This window comes from Mchenga conophoros, linkage group LG4 (genome assembly GCF_057382185.1).
Source record: "Mchenga conophoros isolate Kocher_MC1m ecotype Shallow Benthic linkage group LG4, M_conophoros_male_GT1.1, whole genome shotgun sequence".
Classification (NCBI taxonomy): Eukaryota; Metazoa; Chordata; class Actinopteri; order Cichliformes; family Cichlidae; genus Mchenga; species Mchenga conophoros.
This window is the reverse complement of record NC_140529.1, coordinates 33,851,046-33,871,943: the sequence shown is the minus strand read 5'-3', so window position 1 is coordinate 33,871,943 and position 20,898 is coordinate 33,851,046. Positions and strand designations below refer to the sequence as shown.

The 20,898-nt window shown below is 40.8% G+C and overlaps 1 protein-coding gene across 5 annotated transcripts in view; it reads left to right on the top strand.

The window, feature by feature from the left end:
* spop (speckle type BTB/POZ protein) overlaps positions 1-14,686 on the top strand; it is a 96,617-nt gene extending 81,931 nt beyond the window's left edge. For all 5 annotated transcript variants that reach the window (XM_085271973.1, XM_085271975.1, XM_085271974.1 and 2 more), the window contains 4 exons: positions 4,711-4,766; positions 7,731-7,853; positions 9,546-9,688; positions 12,317-14,686. In XM_085271973.1, the coding sequence (XP_085128099.1) occupies positions 4,711-4,766; positions 7,731-7,853; positions 9,546-9,688; positions 12,317-12,461 (467 nt within the window). In that variant the 3' untranslated portion in view covers positions 12,462-14,686. The remainder of the gene's footprint in view (positions 1-4,710; positions 4,767-7,730; positions 7,854-9,545; positions 9,689-12,316) is intronic.
* The last annotated feature ends 6,212 nt before the right edge of the window (positions 14,687-20,898 follow it).

The following is a 20,898-nucleotide window of genomic DNA, read 5'->3' as shown; positions in this document are numbered from 1 at the left end:
TCATGATGCTTCCTTCAAGATTATTTACTTGGGCAGCTCTCTACCACTTTCAACGTGTCCTTTTAAATTCTTTCCTGGAAGTTCTGACCATTTATCACGTTTGTGGTGCTTGCCTTCTTTTCCTCTTTGTATGAAGATGGTCACCCCCGAGTTGAATTTAATTTTAGAGAAGAGGATGAAGTTGCATTGATATAAATGGGGGTCTAATACCCTGTTGTTGTTGTTGTTGTAGCCCCCCACAAATCAGCCTTTTTGGTAAGCCTGGTGTAGGTGCGCTATGGTAAATTTTTGCCATGCCTTAGGTTATTATGGACTACAAGAACCATGTTTCAGGTCAACTAATGACTTGTGACTTGAGTTCTCCCTTCAGACTTACTGCTGTTTGGTCTCTTGGTCTCAGCCACAAACCTGCCATGATCACCAGTCTGCTGCTGCTTCCGTTTCTTTAGTTTCTCCCTTTATTTGGAGCCACAGTAGCTCATCTGCCTCCATCTCACCATGGCCCTAGCATGTCATATGTGTTTTACCAACCTCGCATGTCCTACTTCATGATTCCTCTCTGTGGTCTTCCTCTTTTACTTCTGTCTGGCAGCTCCATATTTAACACTTCTACTGCACACCTCACCAGTGGCTTGCTTGACTCATACATGTCCTGCACCACCCTCACATACTTCTCTGCTGCTGTTGACTTTCTAATGCAGTACCATAGTTCCTCTCTTGGCACCCTACCATATGCTTCCTCAATGCCTACAGAGACCCCGTGGAGCTCTTTCTGACCTTCTCTATACTTCTTCATCAACACTCTCAAAGCAAACATCGCGCTTGTAGTGCTCTTTCTCGGCATGAAGCCATACTGCTGCCCCTCAATATATGCTAGGTCAGTTTGACACAGAAGTTCAGGTTTGCTGTCTAAGCAGGTTTGAATTCAGTGGTGAGATTGCAGATGCACAAGTGCAAATAGTCAGAACCAAATGTAAAGTGGTCCATTGGTACACAAAGAAGTGGCCTCGAATGGGGAAGAGGGCCTCATTTAAGTAAGGTCTGTTTTATTTTATATATACCTTGTTTCTTTTATTCTTTTATTTACTCTGATGGTAAAGAATATAACACCTTATGCCTTTGTTAAAATTGGTCTGTATTTAGATTGAATTGAAATATTAAAATTTGATGAAAAAGTAGTTCATTGACATTGCACTCTAATCCACCGTTTATATTAAAATACTTTGAATTCAAAGTTTTATGAGGGTGGTGGAGTTTGTTATTATTCATAGAGGAGTCTGTCATTATTCTAGGCTTCACTGGAGAGTTTTCGTTTCGGTGTGAATGCTGTTACAGAGGCTTTTCCACTGTGACGAGAACTAAATTCTGGGGGAAATACTTCATCAAATTTTTAATTTTGATGAATAATTTTGCTCGCCACGGGGATGATTAAATTTGAATACATTGAATATCCGTATTCGCTATTGACACCTTCAGCACCTGTGTGTCTTCATTGGCCTTCAGGAATCCATATTGATGAAAATAAAGTTTCTCACACTCTCATGCAGACAAGCATAAACTTGTTTCAGATATTGGCACTTTGATGACAGCCAGCATCAGCTAGTGAAAAGTTTGAAGAAACTGGTGAACTGTGTGTCTCTGTGGAGACGAGGGGAGGCTGTTCATTATTGGATTTGTTGAAATGTGTGTGTGAGGAGCCATTTTAATTATGTGCTGCTGTGGTTTGGGGTCTTCCCCTTTCTCTCTTGCTACCGTGCTTTCTCTCTCCGCTCAGTCCAGATGACGTACCTCCTCCGCGTTACTCCCCCTCTAGGCTGTTCCCGTGACAACTCTGCTGTCCGTTAATCGCCGTGGAGACGGACAGAGTGGGATCAAACGGCGTAGGGAGAGTAACTCAAATTGGCTGTGCATTGGCCATGTGATCTTTGTACAACTCACTCTTTTCCCGTCGCTTACCTTAATTTTATACCCGCTTCTACATTTCTTACTTTTCTTCTTTCTCTTTCACTCAGGCTTTTTATTTTTTGCTCCTTTTTTATTCTTTATTATCTTCCTTTGACTGTATTCTTTTCTTATCTCCTTTTCCCTGTCTTTTATCTGCGCCTTTCTGATTGTTAAATGTCTTCCCAGTGGTTTTCATGCTTTTCTCTCCTCTTAAATTGTGCTCAGTTCCGCTTTCTCCCCATGTCCATCCCTCTTCTTCCTTCCTTCCTTTCTCCTCTCCATGCTTTCTTTACTGTGACCTCTTCCTTATTCTTTCTCTCTCTCACCCACCCCTTCGATTTGCTACTGCAGTATGAGCTCACCAGCTGCACCAGACAGACTTGGTGTAGATTTGTTCCCAGAGTCCTACCAGGCCATTCAGTGCAAAGCTTAGTTTCCATGCAGACATTAAGACAGAGAGAATGTCTAGGCTAGGCGGACTCCCGATCAAGTCATTGAAGCGTAACAGGACCAAACTTTCTAACTTCATCTAAGAGTACTGATATTAGTACTACGTCTTCAGTTATGGATCCATATACATAATGGATAAAGTATGCTGAAGTCTTTAACATGGCACTTCTTAATATCCTGTGGACAGCAAGACTCTCTTAAAACTTAATTTTCTCAAAAAACATTTTGTGGCTAGCTTGTCTTACCTCATATATACACAAAAGAAGTATCCTTCCTAAGAGACGGGAGAATAGGAATATTTGAAGGTTATGTGAATTTCCATTATCAACTAAACAAGCTTGATAGTTAAGATGCTATCCATCATTTATTTAATGTTTCAACATTTTCACTGGTGTGAGAACACGAGCAATTCCTTTGATATTGAACAAACTTTTACACTGTATCAGACGAAGTTCTGGACCGCCTACTCATTCAGCCCCAGAAACACATGCCATGAAACTCCTGTTGCAGTTTTTGTGCTGATGTTAAACGAAGCTTTGAATTTGAATTTGAAAACTGACTTGCATTATTATTAAAGAATGCCCCATACGCTTACAAAATAAGTGCTTGGTGCTTGATTTTTTATTATTTTTTTTATAAACCTGTGGCAATGGGACTTCAAAGATTAAGATTTTGTCTGTTTCTCATCAAATTATCTTCTCTACTATAGTAAAATTACTGTGACAACTTAAGTAACTAAAATGAACACCATTTATTTCCAATGTCCCACCTTTGCTAAAACTCTAAACGTGTCGTAAGTAACATGTATGAAAATGTTAAGAGACTTAGTGTTAGCCATTTTTATTTAGTGGATTTGAGATTCTCCTGTAGCGAGTGAGTTTCTGACCTTATAGCCTCAGTGTCCATTGTTAATGCTTATTCAGTTATACAGTATTATAGCTATTTGTGGCTTTGGCAGTTTTAATGGATGAGACCGTGTAACCCAATGAGTAATTAAATGGTTAGATAGCTTTGCGTTAATAACTCATTATTAAGTGTCTGAATTAATTATTATATCACTGACTTTGACACATACTTAATAATGTGTTACAACATTTGTTAGATTTTAATGACTAGCTAATAAGGCATTCACTTCTGAATAATAATGTGAACTGTTACCCTTTCAGTGCATAATCAAACTAAGCGAACCATGTCAGAAAAGCGTGGCTATAGTATATATGCGACTCTGAGTAAAAGGCCAAGGTCTACCTTTGTAGGAACACATTCTTACTCTACTAGTAATAACAGTAGCTGGAAATCAAGTACAGGCTAAGCTCCATCTGTGAGGCTGTGCTTTATTCTGTGCCAAAACTAACCACTGTCACCACTGGGACGACAAGAGAGAAAATACAGTGTTGTTGCCTTAAGCAGAACTACAGGGACAAGATGCGGTGATTATTTTAAGCCTGCAGAATTATTAGACAGCAGTAATTTGAAATTTTAAAGAGCTCTGTTTGGGCTGTCATGTTCTGCCTGTACTGGAGATTAAGCATGACCTCTCCAGCTGGGGTCACGTCTGGGATAACAACAGTGAAAAACACTGTGCTTAAGCTTTCACTAAATACGCAAAACATTAAATACATTAATATGTCCATTTTAGGGCCATTGGGTCATTGCTTTTGCTTCTTTTTTTCCTACTAGACTTTATCTTTGTTATTTTGGAGATTGTCAAAATGTGCAAAAATGTCTTTAGCAAAATATACAATATGAAATCTGTGTGAACTTGGATTATAAGAATACATTTTTCATTGCAAACCCTCTTTGTTTCTTGTTGTGACTTGGCAAATAACCAGCAGCTCTTTTACATTGTTTCTCTCTCACGGCTTATCACTTTCTATAAATGGAAGAATAGTCTGAACTTTCCTTGAGAGGATTTGTAGACTGTGCTGTGATGCAAAAGCCGTGTGAAAAACCATATCTAGGAAAGGGAAAAAAAAAAAAAAGAAATAGCAGTTGAGTGGTAGCAAGTGAAAGTGCAACTAAAAGAGGAAAACAGATCTTTATTAGGGCATAATATATGAGATAAGCAACACTCAAGTCGGCCCATCAACGCTGAATACTGGCTAAACAAACGAGAAAGGCTGTCAAGAGTCTGTCAGCAGAAAGGAGCTGACTTTTTCCACATGATGCCTCTACTGCTGTCAGTCATGTCCTTGCTCTCCTCCGGTCCTGTGGCAAGCTGTTAACGGATATCAGAGACCTCACCGTGTATCAACATTACACTCAATAACAAACCCTCTTTTCTCTGTCTCGGCCTTTTGTTTCTCTCTGTCCCAGCTCGCTCGCCGGTGTTCAGTGCCATGTTTGAGCACGAGATGGAAGAGAGTAAGAAGGTGAGTTGACTCTGTCGCTCCTGCTCCCTCAGTGCATGGTGAGTCAAATGTTTAAATTTCAATCTTTCCTTCTGTTGCATCAGGAAGCACTTGCCTCTTTAAACAAGTGTGGCTGCACATGTTCCTTCATGTCTTGCTGACTATTATATGGTGTCATCACAGCTACTATATGGGAAAAAATCCTTAAGTGATTATATCATTATCACTTGTATAATCTTTGATATTTCTTTGATGGCATAAAGCGTGTTATTTGTAGACTTAACAAGACTGTATCAGACAAAATGACTGAAGTCTCTGTTGCTTTCAGTATGATCACTCTGTTCCTGGAACTCAATTACAATGTCATGAGGGAATTGGTTTTCCTTTTGATATCTCTTTTTAATCTTTTTAATATACATATCTTTTTGCCATTTTTTTGTGCTGCAGTTTGTGCCTGGTGTTGCTGCTGCTCAAAATGTTCATACCTCACATCAAAATTCATTAATTTAATGAAATGGGCACAGTAAATCTACTCAATTTGTTTTTTTTTTTTTATAAGTTCTGACTTTAGTGAACTTTAACACATGCATAGGTGCCATTGATCAGTAGCAAAATGTCTTGACAGTACTGACCTTTAAAGGAAAGTAGAGAGAGTCTAGTGGGAATATTAACTGCTCCAAAGAGGGAAGTGGTTTGCAGACAGTTATAAGGCAGGAGTCGGTGTCATAAGGGTGTATTTTAAATAACCTGTCTGACGTCGTCCTATTTACAGTGGAGATGATGGAAAGATGATGCTAGTTGTGATAACTTTCTGCCTCTCCTATAACTTCTTATTTAATTATGTAAAACTAAAGTGTAAGTACTGTGGAGGTATGAATAGTTCTGAGAGCTATTGTGACTGATTAGTGTTATTAGCAGGTTGACGGTGTGGATTCAAGCTTCCTGTTGCTACAGTTCTGCATGCGAGTAGCTTGATAATACTTTTAAGAGATGGAAAAAACGTTGAAGATTTATGTGCAAATTTATGTAAAGTTAGGTAAATGCAATCCAAGTTCCTCTTGAGGCAAGTGTCGCAACTCAACAGCCATCCTGGAATGAATCATTGCAGTTATTTCCTGTCCCAGAATAAGCTATAAAGGTTTTTGCCCCCCCCCCCCTCAGTTTTATAACAGGGTGGTGGCACCATCAGTGTCTCTGCTTTTTTCCATTCTAATGCACATTAGGGATACAGGAGCTAAAAAGTAGCTACTCCCTCGCTACAATAATGAGCAGAAAGATGCATCTGCCACCAGAAAACTAAAAGGGTCGTGAACCTCTCGTGTGTCAGTGTAACAGCATGATTGGCTCATTTGTTTCCTGTTTCTGTTGTTGATTTGCTCTTTGGGAGCATTTCAGAATTCTCCCATAAATCCCATAAATATAATGTCTCTGATGCCATTCCCCTTCCAGTCCTCATAATACAAATAATTAAATTAGTTCATGGTTTAGTGAGGCTTGGTCACGAAATTAGTGTAAATAGGGTTAAGTTTAGGTCTGACGTGATGGAAACAAAACAGTGTTTGTGTCTGTGTGTGCTTGTACATGTGTGATGCACTGAGTCTCTCTGCCACAGTTGGTTGTGTTGATCTGATAGGAGGTGGTGAGATTCAACTGTGGTGATTTAGCCGTCATGTCAGCGGAATATTGATGCCTGCAGAGCTCAAATGGGGAAATTATAAAGCACAGAGCCAGGAAATGCATCTTAATTGCTGTTTAAGTAGGCGTCTTCATCAGAAAGAGGGAGAGATTGTGGGCCACGTCCCCATACGACTCAGAGAAAACAGATAGGTGGGTTAACACTCCTCTGCAGCACTCTATAGAAAAGAGACAAATGAGCTCATAAAGAAGCACTCTGATAGAGGACTGCTCTGTGAATAGAGGGGAGCTTCAGACACTGTAACTACAGGAGTTGTCTATTTATGAGACCTGGTTGGGCACTGCCTTCTCATTACGCGAGAAAGTCCTGTTATGTTTTTTTTCTCATGTGATTTCCAAGGTAGTTTGGTGGTAGTATGTCTTTTTTATTTCATTAACGCTCCAAAACACGTTAGAAATTAGCAGAATGAAATTGGTTAAGTGTAGAAAAAATAGAAAGGAATTAGAAATATAACGATTCTGATGAGTTTGAGGTTAATTTAGAAACAATAGGTGTGTTGTTTTTGATATTATACACATTGATGTTATTTTGCCTGTTAGAATTACAAATTTTTTCACGGCTTCATGTGTTTGTGTGATTTGTGCATTCCTGCAAAAGGCTACCATGGCAGACTGCAGGCTCAGACCAGAAGCTTTTAGACTCTGCTTCGATTATTTCTCAGTATGATTATGTTGGTGTTGAGTGGTCAGAGTTGACACAAATGCACTAAACTGTTGGTACACCCAGTCTGACCCTGCTAAAACGCCGCTGGTCACTGTGGTGACGATAAAGCACTGTTATAATTGGTTTATTGCTTTGTTCTTCTTGTCAGTGTGGAGGGGAAAGGTTCAGGTTACCGTCACTGTGCCATAGAGCGATAAAGCCTACTTTGATTGCTGCAGGCACCGTCAAGGAATGAATGCTCAGGATTAATTCTCCTGAATCTGCTGAAAAGAGTTAAATAAATTTACTAGAATGTAGTTTTGCTGAAACGTGTTTTGACTGCTCAGAAGGTTCTTCAAGGTGTTTTTTTTCTTTCTTTCTCTATTGTGATTTTGGAACATGTTTTGTTGTATCACTGCGTGTGTGTGTGTGTGTGTGTGTGTGTGTGTGTGTGTGTGTGTGTGTGTACTAAACAAGGTGAGAGAGTTTAAGTCAGGTGGGTTTTGGGAAATTTACATGAAATAAAAAAGACACTGCTGCCATATATAGTTTTGAAGGATTGTCAAGGCGTTTGTTTTTCTTCTCTTTTCTTTTATTCTGTTAAACCCTGCGTGTATTCTCCTCTCCTGTCCTCTCTACCCGTTCAGAACCGTGTGGAGATAAATGACGTGGAGCCAGATGTCTTCAAAGAGATGATGTGCTTCATCTACACAGGCAAGGCCCCCAACCTGGACAAGATGGCTGATGACCTGCTGGCTGCAGCTGACAAGGTACAAAGAGTGTGTGTGTGCATTGCACCTGCTACTATGTACATTTACACACAAGCTGGTATGCATGATAATGTTCCCAAAAATACACCTGGGAAGCACCAAATGCTCCTCAACCTCTAAACACACATACTTACACATCCAAACATACTTTTATAGCAAAGGATAAAGCCGACCCAACTGTGCAAGGTAAAGACATGCACACACTTCCAATGAATCGTTTTCCTCATTGTTTATTCTTGTACTCATGCCGGATATTCAGTGTTTCCTGTCTGTTTCTGTAAAATCACATTTTGAGTGAGTCTTCTGTACCGGAAAGATCTTGTGGTAAACTTATGATATATGAGCTTTAGCTGGCATAGTTTGCATGTGATACCATTTTTGTTTGATTCTTTTTGTATGAACTAATTTATTCACAGAGGAGTCCAAGCAGTGTAAAGGCTTTAGTAGTGTTTACCTTTGTATGTTTTTAGTATTTATACCAAGTCATCTATATTCACCTTGGTTGAACTTGTTTTACTCGTCTTGGTTATCGCAGATCACTAATGCATTATTTTTCCGTGCTTGTTAAATAGTGGTCGGTAAATGTGTATCATTTTATCAGAGACTAATTAGATTACTAATTAGTTACTAGCTCTAATTTTTTTTTCTTTTTACGTGATTATGAAATCACGAACATTCCTAATAGTCGTAGCTTAATGTGCAAATTTGGCTCAAAGAACCATGTGACTCAGCATAGCTTCACTGCTCCCACGATCTTAGACTTTGTAGAAATTTTGCCAAAGGGTTTAAAACACTTGCAACCAAAAAACATTTAACCCCCTAAGACCTGAACTCTTCCACGGCATGCATTTTTAATTTCTCTTTGAAATTTGGGCATATTGGGACCTGATGAATGTAAAAACAAAGAATTACCAGATTTTTTTTTTTTTTTACCTGATTTTTGTTTCTAAGGAAAATAAGAGCCACATATGAGGTATAATGTCCTTGTAAGTGGATATCAGGCCCCAGTAGAGCAAAATTGAGTATTTTGGTCTAAAATAACCCAAAATGTGATGTCCACATGTGTGGACGCCAGGTCCTAGGAGGTTAACTCGTCACTAGTTTCCTAACTTGTGTCTTTGGAGCAAGACGGATAATTCCTGTCTTTTTGGCATTCAACAATAAATATAAACTGGTAGTTTTGGGATTTTCATGAACCAGTAGCCCTATTTAAATCTTTCCACATGCTTACTTGTCGTTTTAAAAAAGTCTTATTTAATGACAAATCATTTAAATCGACTGCTTTATGTCACTGAATGTAGATAGACGGAATGTAACTTGTTAAATTAAAAGGAAGTACTGCGACATTAAACTGTAGTCCCCCGCTAAACCTCTACGAGTCATCTTGAAGTGTGTGTGAATATGAGAGAAGGTTATTGTAGCTGGTAATTTTGTAATCAGACTCAGTGGAAATAATTTTTTGCTTCTCGTGTAATGCTATTCCATCATCAGTTCCAACTCAGTATGCATATCTGTCACTTACCCTTCTCTTTGCCATATTTTTTTCTTATTCAATTTAATGCTTGTTGCGACTGCGGTGGAGTAATTCTGTGTTACCGTATCATTACACACCGCTGCTACAGTTGTTGGTGGCAGCGCTGTTTAAGTAATTTAGTTTACCTGCTGTTTATCCTCCCTCTCTGTCATTTGTAGTATGCTCTGGAGAGGTTGAAGGTGATGTGTGAGGACGCTCTTTGCACGAATCTGTCTGTGGAGAATGCCGCAGAGATCCTTATCCTGGCCGACCTGCACAGTGCAGATCAGCTCAAGACGCAGGCTGTGGACTTCATCAACTAGTGAGTTACACGCTCACGCTGAGATCATCCATCTTGAGAACTACCTCCACACTAATGCAAATATTTTTTTCACCGACACACGCACGCTTCTGCGTTCGGCTTTTTGTCAGGGGATGTCATTAATTTTCAGTGGGAGCAATTTTTGTCTCCCGAGGAAATTTAATTTAATCTCCAGATCAGATGATTTTGCTGCTGTATCATATTGGTCCATTTAGCAATAAACCTCAGCTGCTGGTGTTAATCGTGTTGCGTGCAGCCTGTTTAGGTACGATGTGGCCTATTAGCATCAATGACTACTATTTATGTCCACCGACAGGTGATTGATCCAGTGTTTCAATGCCCACTTGAAACAAAAGGCTTTCTCTCAGTCGCTACCTGAATTGCCTATCACCTTACCCGTGTTTGTTCAAACTGTGTGCCTTAGAGCCAGACACATTTTCCATCCCTTTGTTCATTCCTCTGTCCTCTCTTTACAGCTTCATGTCCTTTCCTTGTTCCTGCCTGGGCTTCGTCTCCCTCCCTTTTCCATTCACTCCCATTATCCTTTCCTTTCCCCCCTTTTCTCCCCGTCTCCCACCTCTGTTTTGTGCTTAAGAGCTCATGTGTGCCTAAAGGTGTTCAGTAATGCAGATTTCTCCCCCTAATCCCAGTCATTAATTGTGGTTATGGGCGTTATGACAGTTTAATTTGCGACAGCGTTGTTGTGGTGGTGGGAAAATTGGCCACAGGGGACTCCTGGCCAGCAAAGCGTTATCAACTCAGCTCCTGCAGACACAATCGACAGCAACAAGAGCAGCAAAACAAAAATCAATTTAGAGGACAAATATCGAAAACGGACGACACAGAGAAACCAATAATCCTACCCCCAGAAGCACCTTAACCTCTTTCCACACCAGTCCTTACAAGCAGTTTACAGTCATGTAGTTGAGACAATAAGAGTCCTCTTTATCCTTCCTCTGTCTCATTTATTCGTCCTCACCAGGGATGCAGCAGAGAGGAAAGGCACCTAAACTCTCCTAATCCACTTTGTTTACAGAAAAGCTTACAGAGTTTTTTTTTAGACCAGCATGTAAACACAACACGAGTAATGTGAAGCACAGACAAAATGCCTTTTTAGTAGATTTTTTTGGTAACTTATAATTACCACTGACTGGAGACTATAGTTTGATTTACCTTCACATCACTGCTCTACTCCCAGTCACTCTCCCTATCTCCCTACCTCCGTGACGTTTGATTACTCTTTGTCACCTCCCTTTTTCTTTATTTGTCACTGCTGCCGTCTTATTCTCCCCTCCATCGGTCCATCCCTTCCCCTCCTTCTCCTGCTGTGGTTGCTCTCCTTGTGCCCTTTCACTGCCCTCAGCTTGAGCGTACTGGCCATTACTGTGAGCAGGGCTTCACTTCCTCCACAGAGAATAGGGTCAGAGGTTGGCTGGAGGTCTGGAGCTGCTGTGTGGAAACCATAGGACCACACATTCACGCAGACACACACACAAACAGCCAGGAGCAAGCGCCAAAACATAAACACACGTGTACACGCACACGCATGCGGTTGTTTATTTACACACAATAAAACATGAAAAATGTCATTAAAGGCCACACAGCAGTGTGCGTGATAGTGCATCCCAGCACCCTGAGGGTGTCAGGAGGTTGAAGACTGCCACAGGGTCTGCTGGTGTAAGCTCAACCACAAGTAAACTGATCAGCACTTAATTAGAAAACCTTCCCAACTTTTTCCTCCCTTTTCCCAACTAAGGAAAAACAATTTAGTTTAAATGTCTGAGGATCTTTCAAGAGCAAACAAATGAACAGTTAATGGAATTAATTCAGCTGAAATAGGCACATGCTAGCCATCTTTATTTCTCCTCATTACAATACCAGGTGTGAATAATGAAACCTAAACGTGGAATGCTTTGAAAATGGGAACTAGTCATCATTTGTGTGCCTTTTTTTGCTTTTCACAGTGAGATTTTCATGTGGTCTCTAAAATGAACCATCTATCTGTTAATATTGTGTTCTGCTTACTATATATACTATAATATATGAATTATAGTACATGTTAAGAGTACTGTGTAATAGTATTGTATAAAAGAGTCCAAAAAACCAAAAGATTTAGTTCATTAGACCCAGAAAAGCAGCAAATCCTCACAATTAAAACTTAACAAAAGGTAATGTTTAACATTTTTGTTTAAAAATCGACTCTCATAAATAAACAAATGATCATAATCTTTCCTGAATAATTTCCTGTTCATTAGCTGATTAATCAAGTAATTATTTCATGATATGATATAAAAAACATTATGACTTAACCTTTTTATCGCATGCCTGTATATTTGTGCAACTTTAATGATGCCTTTTTATTTGTGTGATGTTATTTATCACAAAGATGACCTCAAAGGTTAAATATTTAAAAATATAAAATAAATAACAGCCTCACCAGCTGGTATGACAAATCTGTAATGTCTCAAAGCTGCTCTCCACACAGATGGAGTTTTATAATCCCAAACTCTTTCTCTCTGAAAAAAGATTAATTTGTGTACTTTGTTTGGATATCTGTTTAGTTTCTTAATTTAACATCTTTTCCTGCTTTCCGTTTCCTTTGTATTTCATTTCCCTTTTTTCTCTCAGTCACGCTGCTGATGTGATGGAGACATCAGGATGGAAATCCATGGTGATCTCTCACCCACACCTGGTTGCGGAGGCCTATCATTCTCTGGCCTCGGCCCAGTGTCCCTTCCTGGGTCCCCCAAGAAAACGGCTGAAACAGTCCTAGTGGTCGGGAGCGATTCTCCCGACCTAACCCTGCTGCTTCCTCCCGTACCAGCAGCCTCACTGCTCCTCTCTCCCAATCCTACTTTTGTACCTATAGCATCCCAAGATGCCCACAACTGACGCCTAGGGCTTGGGTACATATATAGCTAGGGCAGCTATACAGCTGGGCAGCACAGAGAATTATTGGACTAATGCTATAGAGGAGGTACTACACATCACTGTAAGATGAACTGAGTGAATACCATAAGACCTGGACCTGGATATTTAAGGATTGCAAGCCCAAAGCCTTGCTTATTCCATATCCATCATCAATGATATTGGAAGGCTACAACTCTATTCTGCCTGTCAGGCACGTAAAGAACTGATCTCCTGTCTGAAAGTGAAAAGTCAATGTTGAGTCCCTGAAAATATTTGTCTGTGACGTCTTGACCTCTACAGTGTTGTGACCCAAACTGTGCTTGTGAAGAGACAAGTGAAGAGGATCAACCAACAGGAAAGTGAAGGACTGTTGTTCCCATTATTGGAGACCTTAATGGTGTTCAGGTTATTGTTCTTCTAAGGCTTGAACAATTGTCTTTATATTTTTTTTCCATGAAAGAATACAAATGTAAACTGTTTAACTATTAAAATCAGGCAGGCACATCGAGATGTTTAGCTCAGATTTTGACTATTTTCCGAATAGTGACAGACTTCTGCCAGATTGTTGTCATTTAGCAAGTAGCGCGAGGCGCAGTCGCTCTGTTTGAATAATAACATCGATAACAGTACGGCTCTTGGGTGACTGAGGACATGACAGTAATTTTACAAGAGTCCGATCAAAGTATTCACTGTAATCTATAGTGGGCATGTTTTAGTGGGCAATATTTTAATATCTAGTGGGCAGTGTTTTAATATAATTGGCATAGTATTTGTTGTCTTGTGACATTAACTGTGCTTCAAAGCTGACAGACCATACAGCCACAGAGTATTTGCTCTTTTTATGTTGTCTTCTTATTTTTCATTCATTGTAGAATTGCACAAAATAAGGCTTTTTTGTCATTTTTTTTTAAACACAGTTTTGCAGTCCTATTATTTCGTTTTTTTTTTTATTCGTTTCGACTGTATTGGAAGTGTCACTTGAGAAAATTGGCTGCTTATTGTTACACTCCTGCTGTTGGTCAGTTGAGCCATACGATACATAAGCATAAATGAAATGTAGGAAAGGCCAATAAAAGAGAGCGCTGCCAGCTAACACAACAGAGAAGGTATCTGCCAGTTTCAAAACATGACATGTTTTACATTAACCTGTTGACCTCAGGCAAGAGATACTTGCTTTTTAACCATGCAGTAACGTAAACATCCGCTTGCAGTGATGATATAACATTTTATGTGCTTGACTCCCTACTACACGTGTTAGTGGAGGATTCCACCAGAGGGCTTCCATATTTGCATGACCTAAAACAGTAAATATCAGGGCAGCCCATTTCTTTTAAGAAATTTATTCTCAGTGGGACTTCAATTGATAAAGCTCAACGTCTTCATTTTGTTTTACCCCTGCTCCCTTGTCACAGGGGTCGCCACAGCGGGTGGCTTTGATGGTTTGATCGTGCTTGATGTTTTTCGTCATGCAACCACAATGGGAATTTGTCTCTCTGGCTAGAATTGAACCAGCGAGCTTTTGCTTGGCAAGCAAACCACTAAACGATCAGAGTTGTTTGTTCCTATGTCTAATTTACATATACCTAAGATGACACTGATAATGAAGTGTAGTTGTCTCTGTGCAGAGGCAACAGCACATCATAGAGATGCCAGCATGCCTATACAGACTCTGGAACTTACCGTTGGAGTGCTTCTTGAATCTTCTTGAAACACATATTTTTATTTTTTGATGACATTCACAACTGAAGCTCCAAACACTCACCATCATGTGTATAATTAAAATCAAGTATATCTCATGCCTTAATGTGTTCCCTTGACTTGTTCACCGTCTTGCCCTTTAAAACTGTAAAATACATATATTTTTGAATTTTTTCCCAGCATGTTGGTGTCTTTTTTTCTAATACTTCATATTTTCTTTCTTTCTAATTATGCAGTTTGACCACATATACAGGTTACTGGCTAATTAATGCACAGCTTCTTTCAGCTTGGTGCTAGGTCACTGTGTTTCAGTGTCACATTTTAGTTTCAAGTGTAATCCTGCTGTGATCAGTGTTCAATCTCCTGTGCAGATGTTGTCGACCTTAGCAGATCACATGGGTCTCATACCAAGTTGTGTAGCATGCAGACTTACCTCTCAGGCTTCTTTGACTGGGTCTCTTGCTTAGAGAACAGATAGATTGTAATCACTTCAGAGACTCAGACCTTTGTCTCGGACTGTATTTTAACAGGGATTTCTTTGTGTTGACCAAAGTAGAGGCCCTCCGAGCTTTAGGGAAGCTCTTCCCTGAGCCCTTTAAATCACTCCTCATCAAACAGTCAGCCGTGGCCACCGGTCTTTGGGGATAATCTGGCATTGTGCTGGCGCTCATCAAACACACAAATGGCCATTATTTGTGATACAGACAGTATACAGGGGCTTAATGTTTGGGCACATGGGAGTAGAACTGATTCAACTACATACATCAGATATCAAGTTATGATGCAAGTTTATGTAACAGTTTTATGAGTCATGGTGAACAAATTTTACGCCTTTTATGTGAGTGTAGTGTTTGTGCGAGTATAAAAATGAGAAGAGTTGTAAGGAGACAATCCACGCATGAACCTTCGGTGGTTCTTATTGTGTTGTGAGTCATTCTCTAAAGAAAATATTTATTTAGCAATAATTTCAAAATGGACAGTTTTTATATTAGCAGGCTTTTTATTACACATCATCTGTACAAACCAGCATTGAGAAGAAGAGCTGGACAAATACATGCATAAATGTTATGATCTTAACTAGTGAACAAAGTCATCTGTGTGTGTAAAAGCACTTCCACATAGGGCTGTTCAATATAACGATATCCGATGACGATATAAAAACATCTATCGTTTCCTATTACGCTATCGTTTGTTTCGTGGTGTCATAAAATAAACTGTTTACGGCAATATTTTTTTTCATCGTTTTGATGGAGACTGTAGTGGCTATATTAATTTCTTAAAGTTCTCTCTTTCTCTTATATTTAATATAACTACACTACAGACGGACAAGCGCCTGTTTTTACGTGTTGTCGTTAGCAACAATGACGTAAAACCATGGCTCCGCTGCCGCTCGTTTGTTTTTCACGTAAACCTTTCACAATAAAGCTCAAGATCCTGTTGAGACTTTTCAAAATAAACCGAATCACGTGAAAGAGCATGCAGAGAGTTTACGGATGAGAAGCAAAAAAGAGCTGTCAGGTGGTTAAAACACTCGATTCCAGGTAAAGGACGCCCAGCTGGAAAAACTTCATGCAAACAGAGTTGCCCGAGATTCACAGAATTTACAGAAAATATTACATTTTTGTATTTATATCGTTGTCAGGACGATAAATGTCTTATATTGAGATTTGAGATTTTAGTCATATCGCACAGCACTACTTCCAGAAAGTAATTTATACAACTGGGTCATTTGGGTGCCTTTTTCAGTTAACAAAGACTCAATTTTTTTTTCTTTTTCTAAATTTGCATATTGTATTTAACCAGTCACTTTGTGCTTTGTGTGATTTCTCAAGCTGTCAAGTTTTTGTTAAGGCAAAAAGGATATGTTCTTTATATTAATATATTTACAACATTTGCAAATGCAGATATTTTTGGGACTAAAATAACTGGCTAGTGTTCACAAATATCTGTACTGCCCATGGATCTGAAGTCGTCATGAGGCACACCTCCTAAAGGTGCTGAGAGAAACGGCGCTAAGATCCTCTGGGACTGCAGCATCCAGACTGACAAACAGCTGCTGGCTAACCAACCGGATATAGTGGTGGTAACTCGGAGCAGAAGAGGGCAGTTGTGATAGATGTGGCAATCCCAGGTGATAGTAACATCCAAAAGGAAGGAAGGAGATGAAGAATCACCAGATGCTGAACGAAGAGCTCGAACAGATGTGTAAGGTAACGTCCAGTATTCCCGGGGGCAATTAGACCGAAAAACTGAATGAATGGCACCAGCAAATTCCAGGAATAATATCTGAAATTTCTGTTTTTAAAGAAATGCTGATAACAAGAGTCTGCAAAACTCTCAGATTCAAGGTTCTGAAGTCTGAGAAATAAAATAAATATTCCTATAAAATTTATATTCCTTGGAGAACATGCCTTTTGTTTGAATGCCACCTTAAACCTCAGACCTGGCAGTATGTGTTTATCCCACTGTGGTGCAGTGTATGTGTATAGCACTATAGAATTAAACTGCGTGCCAAAAGTGGAGAACAAGACTTGATGGTTTACACTTTATATTGCCTGATAACCCTCAGAATAAGCTGTCCAGCCAATATTTCAGAGTTTGAGAATTTTGCTGCAAAGGTCACGGTGTGTGTGCGCATGTGTGTCGGACTGAGAGTGTGCGAACATCGCAGACATATGTAGAGCTGGGCGATATGAGATTTTTTCATATCACGATATGTTTTTTTCATTTCAGGCGATAACGATATCTATCACGATATAAGCCAAATAACTATATTTGTAAGATTTAAATGTGCCGTTGCTCACAAGTAAAATGTGAAATAATCAGCAGCTTGTTTTTATTTAAATATTTATTTCCCATAATAAGTTCAACAGGGTAGATGTACTTAAGGAACATGAGACTTTTTCAGATAGATAAAGGCAAATATTGCAAACTACACAAAAGGCAGCCGCTAAAGCGTTTAAGTTTCAAAATAGAACAAACGAAACAGACTAAATTGTCAATTCCACTTAGAAACAAAATATTAATTCTAAAAATAAATCTTAGTTTGTTTTACAGAAGAACAGACAAAACTGACTAACTTTTGTCAATATCAAATAAACTGAGAACTAAAAGGAAATTCTCAATCTCTCCTTGTTGTATAGCTGAGCTTTTCAAACAGTTTTAACAGTTACTTTAGTCTGACAAAAGCCGAATGACGAATTAGCGCTTCCAGTCAGAGACTGAGGCTACGTCCACACGTACACGGGTATTTTTGAAAACGGAGATTTTCCGTTTTCGTTTTAAAAATAATCCCGTCCACACATCACTGGACTAAATGACTACAGACCCGTGGCTCTGACATCTGTGGTCATGAAGTCATTTGAGCGCCTAGTTCTCTCCCATCTCAAGACCCTCACGGCCCCCCTCCTGGACCCCCTGCAGTTTGCATATAGAGCCAACAGGTCTGTAGACGACGCCATCAACATGGCCCTACACTTCATCCTGCAGCATCTGGACTCCCCAGGAACCTACGCCAGGATCCTGTTTGTGGACTTCAGCTCTGCCTTCAACACCATCCTTCCAGACCATCTCCGAGGCAAGCTTTCCCAGATGAATGTGCCTGATCCCATCTGCCGGTGGATCACTGACTTCCTGACGGACAGGAAGCAGCACGTGAGGCTGGGAAAGAATGTCTCGGACTCCCGGACCATCAGCACCGGCTCCCCTCAGGGCTGTGTTCTTTCTCCTCTGCTCTTCTCCCTGTACACCAACTGCTGCACCTCCACCCACCAGTCTGTCAAGCTAATCAAGTTCGCAGATGACACCACCGTCATTGTGCTCATCTCGGACGGGGACGAGTCTGCCTACAGGAGGGAGGTTGAACGTCTGGTGTCTTGGTGCAGCCACAACAACCTGGTGCTGAATGCCCAGAAGACAGTGGAGATTATTGTGGACTTCAGGAAGCACACAGCCCCACTCCCCCCCCATCATCCTGACTGACACCCCCATCACCTCTGTGGACTCATTCCGCTTCCTGGGTACCACCATCACCCAGGACCTGAAGTGGGAGCCCACCATCACCTCCGTCATCAAGAAAGCCCAGCAGAGGATGTACTTCCTGAGGCAGCTGAAGAAATTCCACCTGCCAACACGGACGATGATGCAATTCTACACTGCAATCATCGAGTCCATCCTCACCTCCTCCATCACCGTGTGGTACGCTGGAGCCACTATCAGGGACAAACAGAGACTGCAGCGTGTTGTGCGCTCTGCTGAGAAGGTGATTGGCTGCAGACTCCCATCTCTGCAGGACCTGTACACCTCCAGGACACTGGGGCGTGCAGCTCGGATCTCAGCTGACCCTTCTCACCCTGGACACAGTCTGTTTGACCTGCTCCCCTCAGGCAGGAGGCTCCGGTCCATTCGCACCAGAACCTCTCGCCACAAGAACAGTTTCTTCCCCTCTGCTGTTGGACACATGAACAATAACCACATGACTGTCCCCGCCACTAACACATGACCCTACGCTGTGTCACTGCATCATTTCATGTTTGGCACTGATCACCACCTGCACTCATGTATATATCTTTCTACGTAGCACTCATAATTCTTATTCTCATGTATATATCTCATGCACATATCTTTCTTTCTACATAGCACTTTAATTCTTATTGTCTGCACTGAAGCACCGCAGCAATTTCCTAATGTTGTAAACCTCAACATCTGGCAATAAACCCATTCTGATTCTGATTCTGATTCTGACATAAAGGCAGAAATGAAGGAAAACGCTGCTATGAACATGCCAAAGCAGCAGGTGGCGCTAGATTCCTAACCGTGCAGAAATGTTGGCCAATCAGAAGTCTAGAAGCCTCGGTGGGAAAAAGTAAACAAAGCTGGGGCACAGAAGCAGAACCGAGTCGTATGTGTGGAGGGACAGTAACTGTGTGTATATGTAAGCATTTAAACACTGCAGAGAGTAGAATTAACAGTAACAGTATTGTAGAAATTCATTTCACCGAAACAATAACGTGGCGCACAGTGTGACGCATGCACCAGTTTATTGTATTTCCAGACTTGCTTTCGGCACAATTTACAGTGCACGCTACTCTGTTTTTTGTCAGACTTGAAATAGCCGAAATACCTTCACACTACGGAACTTCTATGGCTCTTCCGTTCGACAATCTCTCCGGCATTGGAACCATCATCTGTTTTCTCTTCGGTCACGCTCGGTTGATTTTTCTAGTCGGCACACTCATTTCCTCCATTACCCGCTGGCTGCTTCCCAAACACAAACACGTGTGGCTTGGCACTTGTGCTGTACGTAACAAGTCACGCGACGTGACGCTGCGGCTGTGATTGGTTCGGCTCTGCGCTACTTAATTTGGATTGGCTGACCTTTTTTTTTTTTTTTTTTTTTTAAAGAGGACAAGAGCGGCGAAGTCTATCGCGATAGCTTAATTTCTCTATCGAGTAAAAGTTATATCGCGATACATATCGTTATCGTTCTATCGCCCAGCTCTAGACATATGGTTCTCACTGAGTGGGCGTGCATGTCAGCACTTTGCTTTTTTGGGGAATGTCCCTGAGATAGGAAAAGCCTTTGTTAACTGGAGTCGAGCCTGTCAGTGTGACCTTCTTCATGTGAGCTGGAGTTTGAGGCGCCAGGGTGTGATTTCTTTTTAGCTTTGATAGTCAGCTTGGGTAGCAGCTTGCAGCCAACCTTCGGTGTCTTTGTAAATGTGTGTGTGTGTGTGTTTGTGTGTGTGTGCACCTCCATTGGCCTCAGATGAGACAGTCAGGGGGCGATGGATGGCATGATGCATGTGGAGAGGTGTACTCAGTTGTTATGCATGCTGTATAAGTCTGTCGCCCCCCCTTCCTTCGCTTCCCCATCATTCACTCCTTTTATAGGAGAAAGGAGAGCAAGGCGTGGCAGGTCAGTGCTGTGAAAGCCTGTAACAAGCTCTGCATCTGTGTCACCCCACCATCAATAAAGAGAAGGAAGATCAAGGCTGAGATTGATGCCTGCTGGTCTGCACTGGCCTGAAGGAGGGGAAGGAGGATGGATAGCAGTGAGGAGATAGCAAAGTAAAGTGTCGAGTAGGGGGTCAGACCTTGTCGGGCTTTTCAGTTTAAGGGCCTAGAATTCAAACCTCAGCTATTTGTTTATCAGTGCCTTTGACTTTATACACACATGGCAGCAGTTTTAAAATAGGATGTTCAACTGACTTTTATTAAAACAATTATTTTACTTATTTAAATTTGGTCAGTCTTCCTCCTTCTACATTATCTCCTTGAGTAGCGCTACAGTTTCCAGTGTGGTTGCCTTTATTTGACTGCTCCTAAATTCTCTCATGACCACTTTCACTTGCATCAGTAGGTTTCCTCCACTGTATTGAAATCACACACATTCAACTTCAATTTCATTTTGGGGAAGAGGACAAAGTCGCCGAGAACCAAGTCTATGACTAGAGCTAAATATATGCATTTTCAATTAACTGTGTGCTGTGCACTATGGCACGCTTCATGGTTCAGGTTATTTGCACTGAATTTTAAAGTCTTCATTGACAGTCTCACCCTAGGGGAAGAATTTATGCTACACATCCATCCATCTATCTCTT